This window comes from Bufo bufo, chromosome 2, assembly GCF_905171765.1.
Source record: "Bufo bufo chromosome 2, aBufBuf1.1, whole genome shotgun sequence".
NCBI classification, from domain to species: Eukaryota; Metazoa; Chordata; class Amphibia; order Anura; family Bufonidae; genus Bufo; species Bufo bufo.
Window position 1 is genome coordinate 576,265,439 of NC_053390.1, and position 23,929 is coordinate 576,289,367.

The 23,929-nt window shown below is 45.7% G+C and overlaps 1 protein-coding gene across 1 annotated transcript; it reads right to left on the reverse strand.

Moving 5' to 3' along the window:
* Nucleotides 1-224: 224 nt before the first annotated feature.
* Nucleotides 225-23,202, reverse strand: DNAJB14 (DnaJ heat shock protein family (Hsp40) member B14). Its single transcript, XM_040418208.1, has 8 exons — nt 23,025-23,202; nt 14,727-14,892; nt 9,849-9,994; nt 7,132-7,317; nt 5,088-5,182; nt 4,874-4,983; nt 3,145-3,311; nt 225-1,031 (listed from the first exon to the last, which is right to left on the reverse strand). The coding sequence occupies exons 1-8, from the start codon at nt 23,155-23,157 to the stop codon at nt 907-909; spliced, it is 1,128 nt and encodes a 375-aa protein (XP_040274142.1). The 5' UTR covers nt 23,158-23,202; the 3' UTR covers nt 225-906.
* Nucleotides 23,203-23,929: the final 727 nt, after the last annotated feature.

A 23,929-nucleotide genomic window follows, 5' to 3' on the forward strand; every position in this document is an offset into this window, starting at 1 on the left:
CTGCATTGTTTCTGGGCAGCAGATCACTGTTTAGACTGCACAATCTGCTGCCCAGAAACCATAATTTAGGTGCCTACACAAACAACAAGATCCCCAGATGAACAAGCGTTTCATTTATTAATCGGGTGACTGGCTTCCCCTTTACACCGGCAGACTGTCGGGAACGAGCGTTCGCAGTAACGTTCATTTCCGATAATCTGCCCCGTGTAAATCCCCCTTAAGGCTGCTGTAGTAATCAGATTTCTGTGAAATAAGATTTAGGCAATGGAATGTATATTTAGCTGGTTCTCGGCTGTCCAGGTCCTTTCTAAAAGTGCACTGACTAGAAGAAAAATCCTACTCCGACAATGGATTCACAATAAAAAAAATATTCTTATATAGAGAATAAGAACTGTTCTCAGCTCTTACTGAGGAGAGGCAATAGCAAGACACAGTATGTTCTAGTAATAACAGAGGAAAGACCCCTTGAAATATTCCTACTGGTTAATATTAGAAGGTTAAAATGACACTGGAAGTAAAATAGTCTTTAGTGCGGAGATTCTTCATAGTTACTGGAAATGAAAGAAACAAATCCCATACTTCACATATAAATTCATTAGCTCTTATATACAGGACAATGGAGTGCCATATTTACAAGATCCCCATGAACGGAGGAAAAATCAGGCTCATGGCGCGTTATACTTTTTTTTTTTTTTACACTTTTCAATTAGTTACCAAGTAAATGGAACTAAAAAGAAAAACAAGGAATTAATGGACTGAGTGACCTTCAAGTTGTGTCAGGAAGTCATAAGATGAGCCACGTTATCTTGATGGACGGGTCACTTCCCACTCCCTCCTCATGATAAAATGTATAGTTCGTATATACAGGGAAGAAAGTACGGATGCTTGGCGGACCACTGTGATCCATCATCCTCCTCGGTAGATTGAGGTCAGCCGCTGCAGTTCTTTACAATTATCCATAGATATTGACTCTGCTTTCACTTTCAGTCTATTATCCCGGTAAACCTTTGCTGCATGTATTAAATCTGCTTCTAAAAAGAAGAAAATAAATATTACAATAAGAAAGTAATTTCAACATTTCAATTTTAAAGCATCCACATTAATCCAGGGAAAAGCCCTCAGCTTTAAAGGGGTTCTCCAAGAATTAAAAAAAATAAAATTAAATAATACTTTAATGAAAGGTATTTGGGAATATATTTATAATAGTTATAGTGGCAGGTTTGTCTAGGGAGCAATCATCAGGAGAAATAAAATGGCCGCTGTCCTATTAGTACACACAAAACCTGTCCTAATCACACAGTAGGACAAGTTACTTCACAACACTGAGGTAAAGAGCTGCCTTATCCTTCTCTCCTAGTTGTCAGGGATTATAATCCTGAATACAGATGAGAAGATCTTCAGCTGAATCTCTGTAGGAATGAAGTTCATGAGGAGAAAGTCCGGTGAGGAGGTGGGGATGTGGCTGATGAGCAGCAGCACTTGTATGCAGTCTCCATTACCACAGTCTGTCCTGCATGTCCTCACTGTACTTCATGTCTCCTCATGAACTCCATTCCCACAGAGATTCAGGTGAAGGCCTTATCAGCTGTATTCAGGATCATAATCCCTGACAAGCAGAGCAGTGCTGTGAAGTAACTTGTCCTGCTGTGTGATTAGGACAGGTTTTGTGTGCACTAATAGGATGACGGCAATTATATTTCTCCTAATGATTGCTCCCTAGACAAAATGAGCCATTATAACTAATTAATTTGGGATTATATTTATAATAAAGTAATATTTACGTATTTTCATTTTCTTAATTCCCGGAAAACCCCTTGAAAGAGTAGCTGTCATCTTTCGTGACATTTTAGTTTTAGTTAAAATAGTTATGTCATGAAACACAATCTACATTTTTTCCAAAACTGGCACAAGAATTAAAAATTTAGTTTAGCCACTGAGCTATTCGATAAATTGTATCTGTATAGCGCCACCTGCTGTTTGTTCTTTTCCTGACTTCTACATGATGCTGTATGCATATTGTGGGGTCCTTTGTCTAGGATTAAACCAACTTCTAAAATTATTTTTTAATTATGCTCTTTGCATCCTTTGAAGCAAACTTATTTTACGTCATAACTGCAGTTACAACCTACGAACTTCATTTTAATTAGCACTCCGACAAAAATGTTTATTCTCTGACCTGTTAGAAAAGTACGTGATGTAAACTATAGTGAATGGAATCTTCTTACCAGTGACCATATTTGAGTTATAACTTCCCTTCTGATTCTCAGCTGTGTCGCGTGATCATCACTCTGCCTTTCCAAATAACACAAGACAGCAAGTCAGTTACTTCTCTATTCACTCCTATGAGACGGACATTGAGGCTCCCATAGGAATACATAGAGAGACTGGCTTCCAGTCCACACAACATGCTGAGCGATTTGAAGAGTCTGATTGTTGGTCACATGACACAGCTGAGGATCAGAAGGGAGGTTATAAGTCACAAATACAGTCACTGGTAACAAGATTACCTTCACTACAGATTGCATCATGTACCTTGGAGTGCTTCTCTCATCATAAATGCAGATGTGACTATAGCCTTACTTAATCAGTCTTCAGTGTAATCCGTTTAGCTTCTCTACATTGCTCTCACCACAGTGAGATTTGGGCCCTGTTCATACATTAGAGGCTTCCTTCAAGCATATACATTGGGTGCATTGCCCAACATATACGTTCAATGAAAGGCTCGATGTATGCCAGTGTATAATACATCACTCACACACCCAGATTCAAAAAACGTATACAACGCAATATACTTTTTTGTGGAATACTTCTGCATAGAAAATCCTAGTCGACTCCTGCTCACTATTCTATACAGAAAAAAAAGGTAGACCTATCCGATGAAGACCAAAAGGACATTGCCTCTGGCAGAGGAATAAAGCCCTATGAATATGCAGAGATAGCGGCTGGGTGACAGGTTCATGGCTGCTCCATGGTATAAAGTTCTGTAACGCCGTCAGCGTAGGGAGGCTTATCTGTCATGACTATGCTGGGTGTCAACTATTAATATATCTTGACATGCTTTCCACAGCCAGCTGCAGTAAGCCTATCTTCAGTAAGTGAGCTCTAGTACGAGTTACCATGGCTAAAATCAATGGTGGCACTTACTCTGCTGTCTCTCTCTCCAGCAGTTATTCCGGACATTAGCCACATAATCCTCTTCAATGTTCTTCTCCAGCTTCTGTAGTAACATCCTGCTGTATTCAGACTGAAAGTCCTTGCTGACATAGTAAGCAACGTGAAGGTTTTCTGTCACACGCTTTATGGTCTGACCACTGGAAGAAGAGAGTCATACATGTAAATGACTAAAGGATTGGTATTACTTCTCTAATAAGCAGGGTAAAAGACTACTGTACCTAAAAATTATGCTTAAAAGTTACAGATCCTGCAAAAACAAATAGTAAACAGCCAAAATAACTACCATTCATTTTGAAATCGGCTATAACATTTTCATCTGGTGCTAGGCCAGGTTCACACAAGGCAGGCTGGTGCGCTGGATTCCGAAGAGAAGAAGAGGAACGCAATACTGAGCCGTGTTGGGAGCCAGTCTGAAGATCCCCCTTCAATGCGTCGTATATAGTGTTGAGCAAACTTCTGTTTTAAGTTCGGCGTCTAAAGTTCGGCTTCCGGTTAGCAGAGAATCCCGATATGGATTCCGAATTCCGTTGTGGTCCGTGGTAGCGGAATCAATAAATCGGCCATTATTGATTCCGCTACCACGGACCACAACGGAATTCGGAATCCATATCGGGATCCTCCGCTAACCGGAAGCCGAACTTTAGACGCCGAACTTAAAACAGAAGTTCGCTCAACACTAGTCGTATATGTCAAAAAACCGCAGCACTCACTTGTCTTCAATTATGCAGGATTTATTCGCCAACAAAAATGCGACGTTTCGAGCATCATGGTCTTTCTCAAGCAACGTTGCTTGAGAAAGACCATGACGGTCGAAACGTCGCATTTTTGTTGGTGAATAAATCCTGCATAATTGAAGACAAGCGAGTGCTGCGGTTTTTTGACATATACGACGCATTGAAGGGGGATCTTCAGACTGGCTCCCAACACGGCTGGCACCACCACAAGAAAGGTTTCATTTTTTCGTCGTGCTGCTATAAACATTTTTTTCTCAGGGACAGGACTCATCTCAGGTTAATTTGCATGTGTATCAAATAGTTTTTTACACAATAAAAAGCACACAGAGCTGTGGGGACTGGGTATTGCGGATGTGCTAGCGGCGACCTAGCAACCCATGTCCTCAGCTCTATACACTAAATCCCGGTGACAGGTTTCCTTTAAGTGTCAAGTAAAAATAATAATATTGTAAAAATTATTTTGGTAGTCAAACAAGAAAGCTACGGTGACTAAACCACCACGTGCACAAAATCATAAAAAGTTGCCTGGACATTCAGGCCTTTTCTGGGCCCGGTTATGAAAGGGTTAAATACCTGGTGACCCCCTTTTCAGGTGCAGATCTGCCAATTCTCAGCTCCTTTTCTGTCATCTAAGATGGCCAATGCTTCTCAGACTACCGGAGGTACACTGTGCATTTGGTAGTTCAAATCACTTCCTGTTGCCCTTTGATTGGCCAGTGTTGCTCACATGAGCCAATCCAAGAGCAGGACGGGACAAGAATCGGTGCGGCCATTCTGGATGACAGAAATCGGCGGATCTGCAGCAGAAAAGGTGGTCACCAGGTAAGTATTCTGTTCTTTCCCTAGTTGATGTGAATTTTTTTTTCTAGAACCGGAGGTTCCCTTTAAGTTCACTTGACAATGTAAATTCATGTATATGGCATAAGCCATTTCAATGTTTTTGTGGCATCTATGGCTTTACTTACGATCTGGGATACAAACTGTAAGGTGCATTGGAGACCAATAACTGGCTAAGCAAAGACACAAGTATCAAGACAATTATAGGCAGTAGCTGGATCAGCATGGAGAAGCCACCCTGTAGGGAGAAAAATATGATAGGCATTATAAATGTGACACACGTAAGGATATTTTGAAAGAGCCACCTCCCTCCCCTATGTCCAATGCATTAGACATACTTACATCACCCCTCTCATCTTCTCGTTCGTGAGCACTGTGATGCTGATGTTGGTGGTGGTTACATGTGGTCCGTCCATTGGAAAACTTCCGGACATTTGCTGATGAGAATAAAATACGGATTTTATTTCTGCTATAGCACCAACATATTCTGCAGCACCGTACAGACACAGTAATCATGCCACGGCCACTGTAGTGAAATACTCCTCAATAGGTGGTTTAAGCAGCATTGATTGTAGGGACTTCTGCAGAGGGTGAGGTTTTCAAGGCTTCATTCATAATTCTCCTTTTTAGGGGTGGGCAATTATGGGGAGAAGATTAGGGATATTCTGGATAGATTATGTTTTAGGCACTTGGTTATTTTAGTGAGGAACCATTGAACCCGGGGGCGACTATGGCTTGAGGATTCATCAGAACTGTGTGTTCGGTGACACAATATCTCACATACTAGGGCCGCTAGAAAGCACCTTGTGTGTTTTAAGTGTTGAAGAAAATCCACATAAAGGAACAAACTCCATGAAGATGTGGTCCCTTGTTAAAAAACAAAAAAAAGGACCACAATGCTACAAGGCAATTGTGCCATCTTCTAAGATGCCATTGTGCTCATATGTTCCAACTGTGAGCTTACAGGAACAGTAGAAAAGATTTTGGATGGCACACTTTTGGAAACTCCATACACATAGGCCCAGACTTACTAATCCTATAGATGCTGTAAACCGACAGGTTGTGTAGACCTGCACCAGATTTATCACTGGGGCTCAGGCTGGAGGATAGATCTGGTCCAGCGATAGAAACTTTTGTCTAGCTTTATACCAACCACCCTTTCTCCCATATTGTTGAATGGATTAGGCAGTGGCTGAGGGACAGGCAACAGAGGGTTGTAGTCAATGGAGTATATTCAGACCAAGGTCTTGTTACCAGTGGGGTACCTCAGGGATCTGTTCTGGGACCCATATTGTTTAATATCTTTATCAGCGAAATTGCAGAAGGCCTCGATGGTAAGGTGTGTCTTTTTGCTGATGACACAAAGATTTGTAACAGGGTTGATGTTCCTGGAGGGATACACCAAATGGAAAAGGACTTAGGAAAACTAGAGGAATGGTCAAAAATATGGCAACTAAAATTTAATGTTGATAAGTGCAAGATAATGCACCTGGGACGTAAAAACCCAAGAGCAGAATATAAAATCAGTGATACAGTCCTAACCTCAGTATCTGAGGAAAGGGATTTAGGGGTCATTATTTCAGAAGACTTAAAGGTAGGCAGACAATGTCATAGAGCAGCAGGAAATGCTAGCAGAATGCTTGGGTGTATAGGGAGAGGAATTACCAGTAGAAAGAGGGAAGTGCTCATGCCGCTCTACAGAGCACTAGTGAGACCTCATTTGGAGTATTGTGCTCAGTACTGGAGACCATATCTCCAGAAGGATATTGATACTTTGGAGAGAGTTCAGAGAAGAGCTACTAAACTGGTACATGGATTGCAGGATAAAACTTACCAGGAAAGATTAAAGGACCTTAACATGTATAGCTTGGAAGAAAGACGAGACAGAGGGGATATGATAGAAACTTTTAAATACATAAAAGGGAATCAACAAGGTAAAAGAGGAGAGAATATTTAAAAGAAGAAAAACTGCTACAAGAGGACACAGTTTTAAATTAGAGGGGCAAAGGTTTAAAAGTAATATCAGGAAGTATTACTTTACTGAGAGAGTAGTGGATGCATGGAATAGCCTTCCTGCAGAAGTGGTAGCTGCAAATACAGTGGAGGAGTTTAAGCATGCATGGGATAGGCATAAGGCCATCCTTCATATAAGATAGGGCCAGGGGCTATGCATAGTATTCAGTATATTGGGCAGACTAGATGGGCCAAATGGTTCTTATCTGCCGACACATTCTATGTTTCTAAGTAAAAAAAAAAAAAAAAAAAAAAAAAAAAAAGTGTAGAAACACTAGTACCAAACTGTGCCAAAATTGCTCCATTTTTAGACAGATTTTAAACGCAAACTCATTAGTGCATGTGGACCACAGACTTCCTCAACTAGACATACCTGAAGGGAAACCTCCTCCAAAGAACATGTTAAACAGATCCTCTGGGGTAATGTCTGCTTCAAAGCCCCTGTGATAGTCAAATCCACCGTTTCTGTGGTTGCTGTGGACTTGGTCATCGCTTCCAGTTATATCATATTGCCTGCGTTTCTCTGGATTGCTTAGTACTGCATAAGCATTTCCAATCTCTATGACAGAAAGAAAACACTGAGTGATTTCATTACCCACAAATGCACATAGGACCATGGACCTCATAAAAGGCAGTCTGGTACCCACAACAAAAAAATAGAAATGGGTGTCATTCTAAATAAAATGATGAAACCAGCAGAACGTTTCCCACTAATTTCCTCAAACAATTACATTCAGCGGATGTCAACCAGGCTCCAACTGTACTGAATCCCAAACAAAACCTTTAAAGGCTGAGGACACCTTTGAACTGGGAAAAATATTTCACATGTTTAACTGGTTACTTTGAGGACAAAAAAAAAAAAAAGTTGAACTTCAGGCTGCAATTTTCATTCCTCCATTGATCTTCAGATGCCCCTTACAACCTGCCCCTAGTTGCAGACTTTTCTCATGTGGGAATGTCCACCCTAATAAGTTTTGGATGCCATACCGGTGTGTCCAGGATGCTGCTACTTTGACTAGCTCTAAATGCATCAGCAAAGCTTCATTCCTGTATGGATTTCCCTTCTATAGCCCATGAGGGCTCTCCTCTAAATTGTGCCGACAGTAACGGACACTGAGGAGTGTGTGATTCCCATCCCTCTTTAGGGTGGTGCCACACACAGCTTTCTGTGGCAGTTTTTTTGAAGCAAAGTCAGAAGTGGGCTAGAGTAAATGAGAACTATAAAGGAATGACTTATACTACTTCTTCCTGCTGGATCTACTTCAAGATTTGGCTCATAGAACTGAAAGAAAAAACCGCCACACAAAAAGCTGCGAGTGTCACCATCCTTAGGCCTCTTTCACACTACCGTTTTTTTTTCCATTTTGCGGGCCGTTTTTTGCGTTCCTTATACGGAACCATTCATTTCAATGGGTCCACAAAAAAAAACAGAATGTACTACGTATGCATTCCGTTTCCGTATCTCCGTTCCGTGCAAAGATAGAATATGTCCTATATTTGGCCACAAATCACGTTCCGTGGCTCTATTAAAGTCAATGGGTCCGCAAAAAAACGGAATGCATACGGAAATGCATCCGTTTGTCTTCCGTATCCGTTCAGTTTTTTGCGGAACCATCTATTGAAAATGTTATGCCCAGCCCAATTTGTTCTATGTAATTACTGTATACTGTATATGCCATACGGAAAAACGAAACACAACGAAAACAAAAAACGGATCCGCGAAAAACGGACCACAAAACACTGAAATAGCCATACGGTAGTGTGAAAGAGGCCTTAGTTTGCACTGAGTGCTTGGCTTTATCTTCACACTTGTAAACATCCTGTGTGATTTCCATTGCTTGTGTCTGCTTTTCTCTACTTCCATCTACAGTCTGTGCGAGATGTCCTCCATGAAGACCTGGATGCCTCCCCCTTTTAAGACCTTATCCCCAAGACCATGTCCGTATTGTGGTCTGCAAATCACTGATCTGCAAAATACAGATACCTTCCGTGTGCAGTCTAGAAATAGCTATTCTGGTCTGCAATACGGACAAGAATAGGACATGTCCTACAATTTGCTGAACGGACACACGGGTGTAGACAGCACATGGATGACACCCATGTGCTTTTTTTAAAAAAAAAAAACATTTTTGGCAGGCCCATAGAAATGAATCGGTCCGTCCGTGTGCAATCCGGCAAAAAATTTGGATCATACATGGATGCTAAATACGGTCATGTGCATGGGGCCTTAAGCTTATTGCACACGAACGTGTGCGCCCCGTGGCCGTGCTGTGGCCCGCAAATTACAGCCGCAATGCACGGACACCGACCGCGGACCCATTCACTTTAATGGGTCCGCGATACGCCCATTCCGCAAAAAGATAGAACATGTCCTATATTTTTGCGGAACGGAAGTACAGGACAAAACCCCACGGAAGCACTCCGTAGTGCTTCCGTGGGTTTCCGTTCCATGCTTCTGTTCCGCATCTCCGGACCCATTGAAGTGAATGGGTCCGCATCCGTGATGCGGAATGCACACAGAACGGTGCCCGTGTATTGCATTTTTTTGTCTCCCTGGCTGTGAGATCTGCGCTGCGATTGGACAGAGCTACAGCCTGGGAGAAGGAACGCCCAGGGAGAAACAGGGCAGACTCCTCTCAGTATAACCAAATCAGCGAAAATACCAGGGGACATAGCGGGAGAACGGAGCGGCACCCCAGAATAATAGTAAGTGCAGTGAGATCCCGGGGCGCCGCTCTGCACAGCCTGATAGTTATCTTACAATGTTTGGACCGATGAAAGGTCCTCTTTAACTTTGGATAACGGAATATTAATCACTGTATAGGTAGCATGGAATCTGTCATGTGATTGATAGAATATAGATCCAGCCCGGAGTGCAGGCATGGGCTTCATGAAAGTGTGCGCTGGAAAATGCCCAGACAGCCCTTCCAATACAAGGACTCAGAAAAGAGTAGTTTATTTTAAGATCCTGCTGTGAGGGAAAATGTGATGCTTTACCATAGGTTCTGCATTGCAGGGCTCTCGGAAAACTGAACATGTGATTAGAAGATAACGATGAACACGCAGAATGACACAACCAGCCGTGCTTACTTTTAAATGCCTCTGTGGCTCCCGGAGCATGATTTTTATCTGGATGAAACTTAAGTGCAAGCTTCCGATAAGCTTTCTTCAAGTCCTCCTCCCCTGCATCTTTACTCACTCCCAGCGCCTCATAATACGTTTTGCAGCTCTTTATCCTGCAAAAGACGCAAAAGCAAAATACTGATAGATATACACATACAGTGGATATAAAAAGTCTACACACCCCTGTTAAAATGTCAGGTTTCTGTGATGTAAAAAAAATGAGACAAAGATAAATCATTTCAGAACTTTTTCCACCTTTAATGTGACCTATAAACTGTACCACTCAATTGAAAAACAAACTGAAATGTTTTAGGGTAGAGTGAAGAAAACAAAAAGAACTAAAATAATGTGGTTACATAAGTGTGCACACTAGGGCTGCAGCTAACGATTATTTGAATAATCGATTAGTTGTCGATAATTTCATCGATTAATGATGAAAAAACACCAAAATGACAAAAAAAAAGGGGTTTATATGATTTTACTTGAAAAATTATGTTCAAAGGCCATATTAAAACAAATTGTGGATGACACACTGTTATGGGGGGGGGGGGATCTGTGGATGACACACTTATGGGGGGGGGGATCTGTGGATGGTGCTGTTATGGGGGGGGGGTTGTGGATGGCGCTGTTATGGGGGGGGGGAATCTGTGGATAGCGCTGTTATGGGGGGGGGGGGGGGAAATCTGTGGATGGCGCTGTTATGGGGCCGAGGGGGGGGAATCTGTGGATGGCGCTGTTATGGGGCCGGGGGGGGGGGGGGGTCTGTGGATTACACTTATTGGGGGGGGGGGGGGGGGAATCTGTGGGTGTCACTGTTATGGGGAGGGGATCTTTGGATGACCATGCTATGGGGGGGAAAATCTATGGATGACCCTATATAACATCTTATGCTATGTGTGTCATCCACAGATCCCCCTCCCATAACAGCACCATCCACAGATCCCCCTCCCCATAACAGCGCCATCCACAGATCCCCCTCCCCATAACAGTGCCATCCACAGATCCCCCTCCCCATAACAGCCCCGGCTCGGCACTAACTTTTACTTTAACTTTAAATCAGCACATCTTTATTACCTTATAACGAAGCTCCAGTAACCGGCAGAGCGGGCAGCGGCGTAACGTCACTCACTCACGTGACACGCCTGTTCCGCCCATTTTATGAATGAAGCAGGCGGAACAGGAGTGTCACGTGAGTAAGTGACGTTATGCCGCCAGCCGCTCTGCCTGTTACTGGAGCTTCATTGTAAGGTAATAAAGATGCGCTGATTTAAAGTTAAAGTAAACTGCCCACCCACAAAGCAACGAATTGGCCGATTATTCGATAACTGGATTCGTCGACAACGAATCCAGTTATCGAATATTATCGATAACTTTGATTAATCAATGCAGCCCTAGTGCACACCCTCTTATAACTGGGGATGTAGCTGTGTTCAGAATTAAGCAATCACACTAAAAATCATGTTAAATAGGAGTCAGCATACACCTGCCATCATTTAAAGTGCCTCAGATTAACCCCAAATAAAGTTCAGCTGCTCTAGTTGGTCTTTCCTGAAATGTTCTTAGTCGCATCCCACAGCAAAAGCCATGGTCCACAGAGAGTTTCCAAAGCATCAGAGGGATCTCATTGTTAGAAGGTATCAGTCAGGAGAAGGGTACAAAAGGATTTCCAAGGCATTAGATATACCATGGAACACAGTGAAGACAGTCATCATCAAGTGGAGAAAATATGGCACAACGTGACATTACCAAGAACTGGACGTCCCTCCAAAATTGATGAAAAGACGAGAAGAAAACTGGTCTGGGAGGCTACCAAGAGGCCTACAGCAACATTAAAGGAGCTGCAGGAATATCTGGCAAGTACTGGCTATGTGGTACATGTGACAACAATCTCCCGTATTCTTCATATGTCTGGGCTATGGGGTAGAGTGGCAAGACGAAAGCCTTTTCTTACGAAGAAAAACATCCAATCCAGGCTACATTTTGCAAAAACACATCTGAAGTCTCCCAAAAGCATAAGGGGAAAAGGTGTTATGGTCTGATGAAACCAAGGTTGAACTTTTTGGCCATAATTACAAAAGATATGTTTGGCGCAAAAACACTGCACATCACCAAAAGAACACCATACCCACAGTGGTGGCAGCATCATGCTTTGGGGCTGTTTTTCTTCAGCTGGAACTGGGGCTTCAGTTAAGTTAGAGGGAATTATGAACATTTCCAAATACCAGTCAATATTGGCACAAAACCTTCAGGCTTCTGCTAGAAAGCTGAACATGAAGAAGAACTTCATCTTTCAGCATGACAACGACCCAAAGCATACATCCAAATCAACAAAGGAATGGCTTCACCAGAAGAAGATTAGAGTTTACTTTAAAAATTATGTTCAAAGGCCATATTAAAACAAATTGTGGATGACACACTTATGGGGGGGGGATCTGTGGATGGCGCTGTTATGGGGACGAAAGGGGGGGGGGGGGGGGAGGGAAGATCTGTGGGTGGCACTGTTATGGGCAGGGGATCTTTGGATGACACTATATAGCATCTTATGCTGTATGTGTCATCCACAGATCCCCCCCCCCCCCCCCCCCCCCATAACAGCGCCATCCACAGATCCCCCTCCCCATAATAGCGCCATCCACAGATCCCCCCCTCCCCATAACCGCGCCATCCACAGATCCCCCCTCCCCATAACCGTGCCATCCACAGATCCCAACAAAGGAAAGGCTTCACCAGAAGAAGATTAAAGTTTTGGAATGGCCCAGCCAGAGCCCAGACCTGAATCCGATTGAAAATCTGTAGGGTGATCTGAAGAGGACTGTGCACAAGTCAAAATGTGCCATGCTGATAGACTCATACCCAAAAAGACTGAGTGCTGTAATAAAACCAAAAGGTGCTTCAACAAAGTATTAGTTTAAGGGTGTGCACACTTATGCAACCATATTATTTTACTTTTACATTTTTTCTTCCCTCTACCTAAAAGATTTCAGTTTGTTTTTCAATTGAGTTGTACAGTTTATAGGTCACATTAAAAAGGTGGAAAAAGTTCTGAAATTATTTATTTTTGTCTCATTTTTTTACAGCACAGAAACCTGACATTTTAACAGGGGTGTTGCCCTTCCATTACAGTCTGGGCTTGAGGACAGCAAGGCGGAGTGATTTCTGTCGATTCTCCACTGAATGCTGTTAGATCACACTACTCACAAAAAGTTAGGGATATTTGACTTTCGGGTGAAATTTATGGAAAACTTAAAAAGTTCCTGCTACAGTGATATCATGAAAGTAAGGCATTTAAGTGGAAGCATGCAATGGTGATTTCCTCATCTCAAACAATTTATTGAAACAAAAGCCAACAACAGTGGTGGGTACCCCCACAAAAAGTCATGGTCTCAGTAACTTGTCATGTGGCCTGGAGAAACAATTACAGCTTGACAAGTGACAACCATGTCTCATGCTGTTCACAAGTGGACTTATTTTCTGTTGCGGAATGCCATCCCACTCTTCTTGAAGGGCGGCACTTAGGTTATTGAGGTTCTGGAGTACAGAGTTATGAGCCTCTACACGGTGACTCAGCTAATCCCATAGATTTTTAATGGGATTCAGGTCTGGAGAAAGTGCAGGCCACTCCATTTGAGGTACCCCAGTCTCCAGCAGCCGTTTCCTAATGATGCAACCTCGATGAGCTGGCGCATTGTCGCCCATGAAAACAGAAGATGAAATTAGGCCTGTGTTGTTCATGCAGAGGCACAATGACTGGATTAATGATGTTATTCAAGTAGTATGGGCTTGTCACTGTACCATTCACAAAGTGTAGGGCAGTTCTGTGTTGACTAGACACACTTGCCCACACTGTAACACCACCACCACCAACGGCTCGTCTGGTGACAACAGTGTCTGATGCATAGCGCTCTCCTTGACGTCTCCAACATCGTTGGTGGCCATCATTTCTGCTTAGTGTGAATAGACTTATCAGTGAACACTGAGACCCACTGGTCCCTCGTCCAGAGTGGATGCTCCCTAGGCAAAGGGATAAAAATAAGAACAGAGGCTCACCTCTATGTAATTCTTAAAAAAATTACAAAAAATGAGAATGTGATAGAAAATGATAGTAGACCACCTGTAGTAGAGTACAGTACATATTTTAAAAATGCCGTCCGTGTTCATGATGCAAGGAATCACATGGTGACAGTACGGATTACATCAAATTTAGGGCTCATGCACATGACCATGTGCTGGGCGGGCCTGCAAACAGCCGGTCTGCAATATACGGACACCGGCTGTTTGTGCATCACTTGAATGGGTCTGCAATCAGGAAGGTCAGTGTGGAACGGAGGCACGGAACCCCAAGGAAGCACTATCGCCCAGCCCATAATACACTCACGTGACCCCGTCCAATCTCCTCCCTCCAACTCCCCCACCTTCTCACCTGTGGTGTATTCTGGAGCGTGAACGCCCATCCACTTAGAATGGATAGGGAATAGGTGTATCCCCCAGATCCTCCTGTTCCCTGTAGTGAAGCAGGGAAGATCCAGTGCATGCGCTGTTGAGCGCTCTTCAGCAGAATTATCAGCTAATGGACGTGATGTCAGAGGAAGTTGGAGAAAGGTGAACGGACATGTGAGCGCGTTCCGGACCAGGTAATAAGGACAGAAATAGTAAATAAAGTACATTACGAAGAGAAAAATGGCTGCCTATTAGAGTTAATGAGAGGTAGCATCCCGTTGAATGCATATATACCATTGTGGCGGCTAATAAGTATGCAGCTCAGACCACGTTTATACCCAGACACGTGTGCACTAATCATGCTTTCACACCGTCATCTGCCTAGAGACATGAAATAAAACCGCTTACCTTTTTACACCTTCCAACTGTTCCTTGGTAAAACTTTTGATGCTATCCCCAGTGGCACCGTCTTTCTCTGCGCTGGTTTTATTCGGCTCCACCCCATTCGACATCTTTGCACATTTTGGTCCATTTCCCGTCGCTCCATCTTGCTTTTCAAGCTTCTCCAGAAGTTCTTAAAATAAAAGTAAAGACCATTAGTGAGAGATAAGAGGTGAATGCAATTATTTTATAGCCTTGAAACACATTTCAAACAATGAACCTCAAAATCATCTAGATTTTTACTAGAACTGCATTTCTATGCCCTTCCCGGTCCACCACTGTTAATAAATGGTCATATCCTATAGAAATCCATCTAGACTGGAAGAGAACTATACCCTACCAAGGTGCAATAGTATGCTGGGAGAAGTCCACAGGATTCGGCAGTACAATCTTCAGACGTCTGATGTCCTAGTGAGACATTAGGGCACAGAGCTACTGCCCCTTCATTTCAATGATCAGCGGGGGCGTCAGTGTTTGGGCCGTGCATGCGAATACCCTGCCTGTTTTACCGTGAACTAACAGTTTTTTAATGTGTTACCACCTTCCATGTCCATTTTTTCTTGCTAACCTAATGAACGCTTGTTCGTAAGCAGAACATAACGAAAAAAAAGCACAAAGCAATGAATGCAGGAACTGGACGCAGCCTACAGATGACAGGATGAAGGACCCATGGAAAGTGAGAAGATCCAGCTGAAGAGGCTCGATCATAAGCAGTCCCATAGTAGTCTGCTAGCACCCATCTCCCAGCATTCACTGCAGCGTCACTGTCTATACGCCGTTTGCTCTGAGATGTGTGGCCTTCTTTAGATCAACAATTTTAGAATAATCTGATGGGGGGCAACTAACTGTCCCAAAAGGCAGTGCACTTTATGGCAAAAACTTTCCTTAAAAAGCATCTGTCAGCAGATGACACTGGCTGACCTGTTACATATGCACTTGGCAGCTGAAGGTATCTGTGTTGGTCCCATGTTCATATGTGCCATCATTGCTGAGAAAAATGATGTTTTCATATATGCAAATTAGTCTATAGGAGCAACGGGGGCGTTACCATTACACCTAGAGGCTCTGCTCTCTCTGCAACTGCCATGTCCTCTGCACTTTGACAGGTCCAGGCAGCGAAAACATCATCATCCTGTCAATTAAAGTGCAGAGGACGCGGCAGTTGCAGAAAGGTAGACTATAGGTGTAATGGCAACGCCCCCGTTGCTCCTAGAGGCTCGTTTATATATAGTAAAACTTAATTTTTCTCAGCCATGCAGGCACATATGCACATACGACCAACACAGATGTCTTCAGCTGCCAAGTGCACATGTAAGGCTACTTTCACACCTGCGTTAGGTGCGGATCTGTCTGGTATCTGCACAGACGGAGCCACACCTATAATGCAAACGCTTGTATCCGTTCAGAATGGATCCGTTTGCATTATTCTTTAAAAAAAAAATGTCTAAGTCAAAACGGATCCGTCCTGACTTACATTGAAAGTCAATGGGGGATGGATCCGTTTTCAACTGCACCATATTGTGTCAGTGAAAACGGATTTGTCTACATTGACTTACATTGTAAGTCAGGACGGATCCGTTTGGCTCCGCATCGCCAGGCGGACACCAAAATGCTGCAAGCAGCGTTTTGGTGTCCGCATCCAGAGCGGAATGGAGTCTGAACAGAGCCAAACTGATGCATTCTGAACGGATCCTTATACATTCAGAATGCATTGGGGCTGAACTGATCCATTTCAGGGATCTCACAAACGGATCTCACAAACGGAATTCAAAACGCCAGTGTGAAAGTAGCCTAACAGTTCAGCCAGTTTCAAAGGTACAAAACTGCTGACAAATGCCCTTTAAAGAGAACCCCCAGCAGACAGATGAAGTCATTACCCACTCCCTGATCTGGCCCATATTCACTATTGACTTTGTCTACAATTTTGTCGCAAAAAGTTGCATCTTGTGTTTTAAGCAGTTTTTTCTACATGCCTAAAATCTGACTTTTTGTGCCCAAATTTCTGTTGTCAAAATCTCAAAGAAGGTAAAACAACTAAAACTTGTCTTAAACGTTTATCATATCTGATTTATCATATCTGGCACGATCTTCTGATTTCCTCCATGCACCCTTGCTTTTCAGAGGAGAACCATCCAGCTTCTATCATAGCTGTCTATCGTCAGCAGTTCTATTCCATGTCCCACAAATTTCTGCAATATATGGCCAGATCACATCCGGCAGGAAGTACTGGATGCTCAGGAACCAGTGAGGTAGAGAAGACTGTTCCCTGCACAGCAGCATGCATGTCACAGGCGGTAGGTGGCAGATTTACGGCTGTAGGTGTTGCTACGCAGCTAAGAATCGCTCAAAGAAACTCAGGGGTGAAGACCTACAGAGTATTAAGCACTAGTGTCACACTGGATAGTTTACAGCAGAATTCACTAAAATCTATGCAATCTGCCTGCTGGCTCAGAGCCAGCACAACCCAGGGCAGGGATTTCATCAGATGGAGTATGAAAGACCAAGCCATCCTGTGCTGTCCTGTTAGATCTCCACATCATAGGAGCACCAAGTGGAGACTGATCCTACTGAGGACGGAGCGACCAATTCAGTGTTTTTCCCATACTGTATAAATGATGCAAATAAAGTCGTCTTATCGTTCTGAAGCACTTGATCACCAGACGGAACGCTAGAAGGCATCTCAGTAAAGTGTTAATCAATTAATAAAAGCACCGGGTCCTATTACTCAGTCAGAAGCCAAGTCATTGCATATAGTACAGACACCATCACCTGAGCCAGTCTAACCTCTCAAACTTGTTTAGGTCACAACCTAGAAGAAATTTCGCAAGACGTTGACATACAAACATATGCATGTAACATACCCAAGGAATACATACAAAAATATATAAAAAAACAGGTCTCAGTACAGCTCCCAGACTCCCACCATGTAAGTTTGGGTAACAGTGCATATGAAGAACACTCAGTGAACTCCCATGTGCCCAACAGATCCCAAATCGTCCGGTTGGCATCCACCAGGCAGTTATCAGTATATCCAGCTAAGATTTCCAACACTGTTGGTTATAAAAGAAAAAATACCATTCAGTACCTGCTTCTATTACAAGGTGGTCTGTGAACACAGTATGGTACACACGGTATGGAAGTTTTATGTGCAACTAATGCGCCCAACATGATCCAGGAGGAACCTAAGCATAATTATACTTTATACCCAACTTGAAGGGGTTATGCCACGATTGATGTGAATCAAGACAGCGAATAATCTTCTGAGGAGTGGACGTCCCAGCAATTTCACCCCAAAGTCAGACCATTTAATGCAAAACTGCAAAAGACCCAACAGCTACATCTAAGCCTACAGGCATCAGTAAGGAAGTTCAAGTTCATGAGAGTAGAATTAGAAAAAGATTAAACAATGATAGCTTTTTTGAAGGGTTGTTTTGAGAAAGGTTCTTCTTTCTAAAGAAAAAAAATCATGACAAAAGAACAAAATGCAAAGTTGCATCTGAACAAAACCAGAAGACTTCTGGAACAACGGTCTTTGGATAGAGAAGCCCAAAGTGGAGATGTTTGGCCACAACACACAGGGACACATTTGGCAAAAACCAAACAAAGAAAATCAGCACAAATACCTCATATTAACTGTCAAGCACGATGAAGGGGTGATGATTTGGGCTTGTTTTGCAGCCACAGGACCTGGGCAACTTGCAGTCATTGAGTCGACCCTGAACTCCTCTATATACAAAAGTATTCTAGAGTCAAATGTAAGACCAAGTATCCAACAACTAAAGCTTGGCCCAAACTGGGTCATGCAACAGGACAATGATCTCAAGCCCACCAGCAATTCTACAACAGAATGAATGAAAAAGAAAAGCATCCAGGTGTTGTAGTAGCCCAGTCAAAGTCTAGACCTCAACCCAATTGAAATGCTGTTGCAGGATCTTAAAGGGGTTGTGCACATTTAGGAGGGTTTGGCAAACCCTCCCTCCTGGTCAGACCTGTGAATGAAAGCATACTTCCTGGCATTGGCTCCCAGCACCACGGCGATGTAAACTTCCAATCGCTGGCCGCAGTGGTGATCTGCTCCCCTTGTGTCATGACAAATGGTCATGTGAAGTAAAGGGAGCAGGTCCCCGCTGCAGCGGCGTCAATCTCAGAGAAGCAACTAAAATAAGAAGCAAAGTAAGAAAATAAGGCGACTTTTGTCCCGTGCTACGGGCACACTTGTGATAGCAGATCATCCTTCCCCCCCCCCCCCTATTTACTAACAGAATTTTAGAAACCACATGCGATTTTTGCTGCGAGTTTCCCATAGAAACCTTTGGATCATTAAGGACAGTGCCACCAGCTGTACCTGTACAGACTTCTGTTAATCCTCAGGATAGACCGTCGACAGGAGGGGGTCCCACTCCTGACGATCAGCTGTTTCACTGAAGCTCCAGTGCCGAGTCTACACAGCTCCGTCCATTGCGTAGAAGACAGAGCCGCTAACAGCAGCATTGCTCCCACCGAAGTGAATGGGAGCAGTGCTGCAGTTAAAGGAGTCATCTCACCTAGAACACTGGTGGCACATTGCTAGGATATGCCACCAATGTCAGATAGGTGCAGGTCCCACACCTATCTCTAGAACGAAGCTTCCAAAAAGAACCAGAGCACACCATGCATGTGCAGCATACCTCCATTCATTTATATGGGAGCAACAAAAATAGGCAAGCAGCCCGCTCGGCTTTTTTCGGAAGTCCCATAGAAATAAATGGAGAACGCGGCCAACGCTCCAATAACGTCTATGGAGTGCCACCTCACCATCCCCTCCCTTATGAGCCAAAACAGAGAACCACTATGGTGTACTCCAGCCTTTCATGTATTAGGCTGGGGCTACACGGCGATCTTTGTCACACAACAGGTGTCACGGCAAAGTTCGATGTGTGGCCCCAGCCCTCATCTGAATTTCTTCTGTATCATTTCATCAGCAGTGGCCAATGAAGGGGACAACACTGATGGGTGCCAGGAGCCAGACCCGCAATGATCAGCTGACTCTAGAAGACCACTCTTTGAAGTAAATGGAACTATCTAACGTGAAAAAGAAGGATACTTTCCGGGGGTCTGCAGAGTATTGCTCCACATCAGAACATGACTGCAGGTCGGCCATAAATTATATACAGGCTGGTATAGTCACACCTGATGTATGCAGGAGGCATCTGTGGTTAGTACATGGCAGCCTGTCAGCAGGCCAAAAGGGGTAACTGCTAGGAATGGATGGTGGGTACAGGTCTATAATGTATCAGACTGGATGGCAGAGTGACAGCTGTACTGGTAGTCACCTATGCCAGACCTGAGAGATGGTATCAGCCCCCATATTACAGGACACCCATGTACACGACACCCCTGCCTCCATCCTCATCTGTATGTAGGGTAATGGGTGGTAGGGTATAGGAGGTCTATAATGTATCAGACTGGATGGTAAGTGACAGCTGTACTGGTAGTTCCCTATGCCAGGCCTGAGAGATGGCAGCTGCCCCCATACTACAGGACACCCATGTACATGACACCCCCTGCCTCCATCCTCATCTGTATGTAGGGTAATGGGTTAATGTGAGGCGGGTATAGGAGGTCTATAATGTATCAGACTGGATGGTAAGTGACAGCTGTACTGGTAGTTCCCTATGCCAGGCCTGAGAGATGGCAGCTGCCCCCATACTACAGGACACCCATGTACATGACACCCCTGCCTCCATCCTCATCTGTATGTAGGGTAATGGGTGGCGTGTATAGGAGGTCTATAAGAGGGATCAGCAACCTTCAGCACTCCAGGTGTGGCGAAACTACGACTCCCAGCATGCACTCTTGCTTGGCTGTTCTCAGAACTCCCATAGAAATGAATGGAGCATGCTGGGGGTTGTAGTTTCACAACAGCTGGAGTGCCGGAGGTAGCCGACCCCTGGTCTATAATGTATAAGACTGGATGGTAAGTGACAGCTGTACTGGTAGTTCCCTATGCCAGGCTTGAGAGATGGCAGCTGCCCCCATACTACAGGACACCCATGTACATGACACCCCTGCCTCCATCCTCATCTGTATGTAGGGTAATAGGTGGTAGAGTATAGGAGGTCTATAATGTATAAGACTGGATGGTAAGTGACAGCTGTACTGGTAGTCACCTATGCCAGGCCTGAGAGGTGCTACAGGACACCCATGTACACGACACCCCTGCCTCCATGTAGGGTGACAGCAAAGCCAGTCGTCACCTAAATGCAGACATGTCAGCAGCACACACGTAGGACCCCGGACATGTCAGCAGCACACACGTAGGACCCCGGACATGTCAGCAGCACACACGTAGGACCCCGGACATGTCAGCAGCACACACGTAGGACCCCGGACATGTCAGCAGCACACACGTAGGACCCCGGACATGTCAGCAGCACACACGTAGGACCCCGGACATGTCAGCAGCACACACGTAGGACCCCAGCCATGTCAGCAGCACACACGTAGGACCCCAGCCATGTCAGCAGCACACACGTAGGACCCCAGCCATGTCAGCAGCACACACGTAGGACCCCAGCCATGTCAGCAGCACACACGTAGGACCCCAGCCATGTCAGCAGCACACACGTAGGACCCCAGCCATGTCAGCAGCACACACGTAGGACCCCAGCCATGTCAGCAGCACACACGTAGGACCCCAGCCATGTCAGCTGCACACACGTAGGACCCCAGCCATGTCAGCTGCACACACGTAGGACCCCAGCCATGTCAGCAGCACACACGTAGGACCCCAGCCATGTCAGCTGCACACACGTAGGACCCCAGACATGTCAGCAGCACACACGTAGGACCCCAGACATGTCAGCAGCACACACGTAGGACCCCAGACATGTCAGCAGCACACACGTAGGACCCCAGACATGTCAGCAGCACACACGTAGGACCCCAGACATGTCAGCAGCACACACGTAGGACCCCAGACATGTCAGCAGCACACACGTAGGACCCCAGACATGTCAGCAGCACACACGTAGGACCCCAGACATGTCAGCCGCACACACGTAGGACCCCAGACATGTCAGCAGCACACACGTAGGACCCCAGACATGTCAGCTGCACACACGTAGGACCCCAGCCATGTCAGCAGCACACACCTAGGACCCCAGCCATGTCAGCAGCACACACCTAGGACCCCAGCCATGTCAGCAGCACACACCTAGGACCCCAGCCATGTCAGCAGCACACACCTAGGACCCCAGCCATGTCAGCAGCACACACCTAGGACCCCAGCCATGTCAGCAGCACACACGTAGGACCCCGGACATGTCAGCAGCACACACCTAGGACCCCAGCCATGTCAGCAGCACACACGTAGGACCCCAGCCATGTCAGCAGCACACACGTAGGACCCCAGCCATGTCAGCAGCACACACCTAGGACCCCAGCCATGTCAGCAGCACACACCTAGGACCCCAGACATGTCAGCAGCACACACCTAGGACCCCAGCCATGTCAGCAGCACACACCTAGGACCCCAGCCATGTCAGCAGCACACACGTAGGACCCCAGCCATGTCAGCAGCACACACGTAGGACCCCAGCCATGTCAGCAGCACACACCTAGGACCCCAGCCATGTCAGCAGCACACACGTAGGACCCCAGCCATGTCAGCAGCACACACGTAGGACCCCAGCCATGTCAGCAGCACACACCTAGGACCCCAGCCATGTCAGCAGCACACACGTAGGACCCCAGCCATGTCAGCAGCACACACGTAGGACCCCGGACATGTCAGCAGCACACACGTAGGACCCCAGACATGTCAGCAGCACACACGTAGGACCCCAGACATGTCAGCAGCACACACGTAGGACCCCAGACATGTCAGCAGCACACACGTAGGACCCCAGACATGTCAGCAGCACACACCTAGGACCCCAGACATGTCAGCAGCACACACGTAGGACCCCAGCCATGTCAGCAGCACACACCTAGGACCCCAGACATGTCAGCAGCACACACGTAGGACCCCAGCCATGTCAGCAGCACACACCTAGGACCCCAGACATGTCAGCAGCACACACCTAGGACCCCAGACATGTCAGCAGCACACACCTAGGACCCCAGACATGTCAGCAGCACACACCTAGGACCCCAGACATGTCAGCAGCACACACCTAGGACCCCAGACATGTCAGCAGCACACACCTAGGACCCCAGACATGTCAGCAGCACACACCTAGGACCCCAGACATGTCAGCAGCACACAGGCCGCTCTCTGCTCACCTCGGGCTCCGCTGCTCGGGTACAGTCGCTCCGCTTTTCTGAGAAATTTGCGGGCTTTCCCCCAGTCCCCATCCAGCAGCGCCGCCTTCCCGATCTGCAGGCAGCGGTCAGCCTCGTCCTTGTTACTCTCCATGGTCCCGGGGCTCCTCTCCTCCTCCGGCCCCGGTAGGTCAGTCGGTAGGAAGAAGAAAGGGGAGGGGTTAAGGACGGCCCCGCCTTCGTAAAGCTCCTCCTGGCGGCCGCCATCTTTGTACTCCGGTTAAGCTTGTGCTGTGAGGCCGCGGCTGGAGTCACGTTACCACGCCCACTCCGTCATGTAAACACGGAAGAGCAGGAGCGGGTGATGGCTGTGAGCCCCCGTGTACACCCCGTTGTGTCTTCCTCCTGTGCTCCACATATCCCAGAGGGGAAGATCCTATAAAGGGGTTCACAACCTGCTCTACCATACTGGTGCTGTCTGGGGAATCTGTCACCAGGAAATTCGCTGTTAATCTAGGCACGATGGGGGTCATTTATCATGCCCCTTTTCCCCTACGCCAGTTTTTACCATTAAAGTGGTTATCCGATATCTAAAATATTCACTAAGGCTGCTTTCACACTGGCGTTTTGGCTTTCCGTTTGTGAGATCCGTTCAGGGCTCTCACAAGCGGTCCAAAACGGATCAGTTTTGCCCTAATGCATTCTGAATGGAAAAGGATCCGCTCAGAATGCATCAGTTTGCCTCCGTTCCGCTTTTGGAGCTTGTCCGTCTGACGAAACTGAGCCAAACAGATCTCTCCTCAGACCAGGGCCGGCCTTAGGTGTTCAGGCGCCCTGTGCGAGCTAACCTTGTGGCGCCCCCACCCCTCCTTACACCTGGTCGCATAAACACACACAAAGAGGAAAATAATGTGTTACCTGCAGTC

Coding starts and splice junctions, on each gene's coding strand:
- DNAJB14 (XM_040418208.1), bottom strand. CDS start 23,157: ATGGAGAGTAACAAGGACGAGGCTGACCGCTGCCTGCAGATCGGGAAG. Junction 5,183..7,131: donor TGGAGGAGGTTTCCCTTCAG/GTATGTCTAGTT, acceptor TATTCTCATCAG/CAAATGTCCGGAAGTTTTCC. Junction 1,032..3,144: donor CTGGAGAGAGAGACAGCAGA/GTAAGTGCCACC, acceptor TCTTCTTTTTAG/AAGCAGATTTAATACATGCA.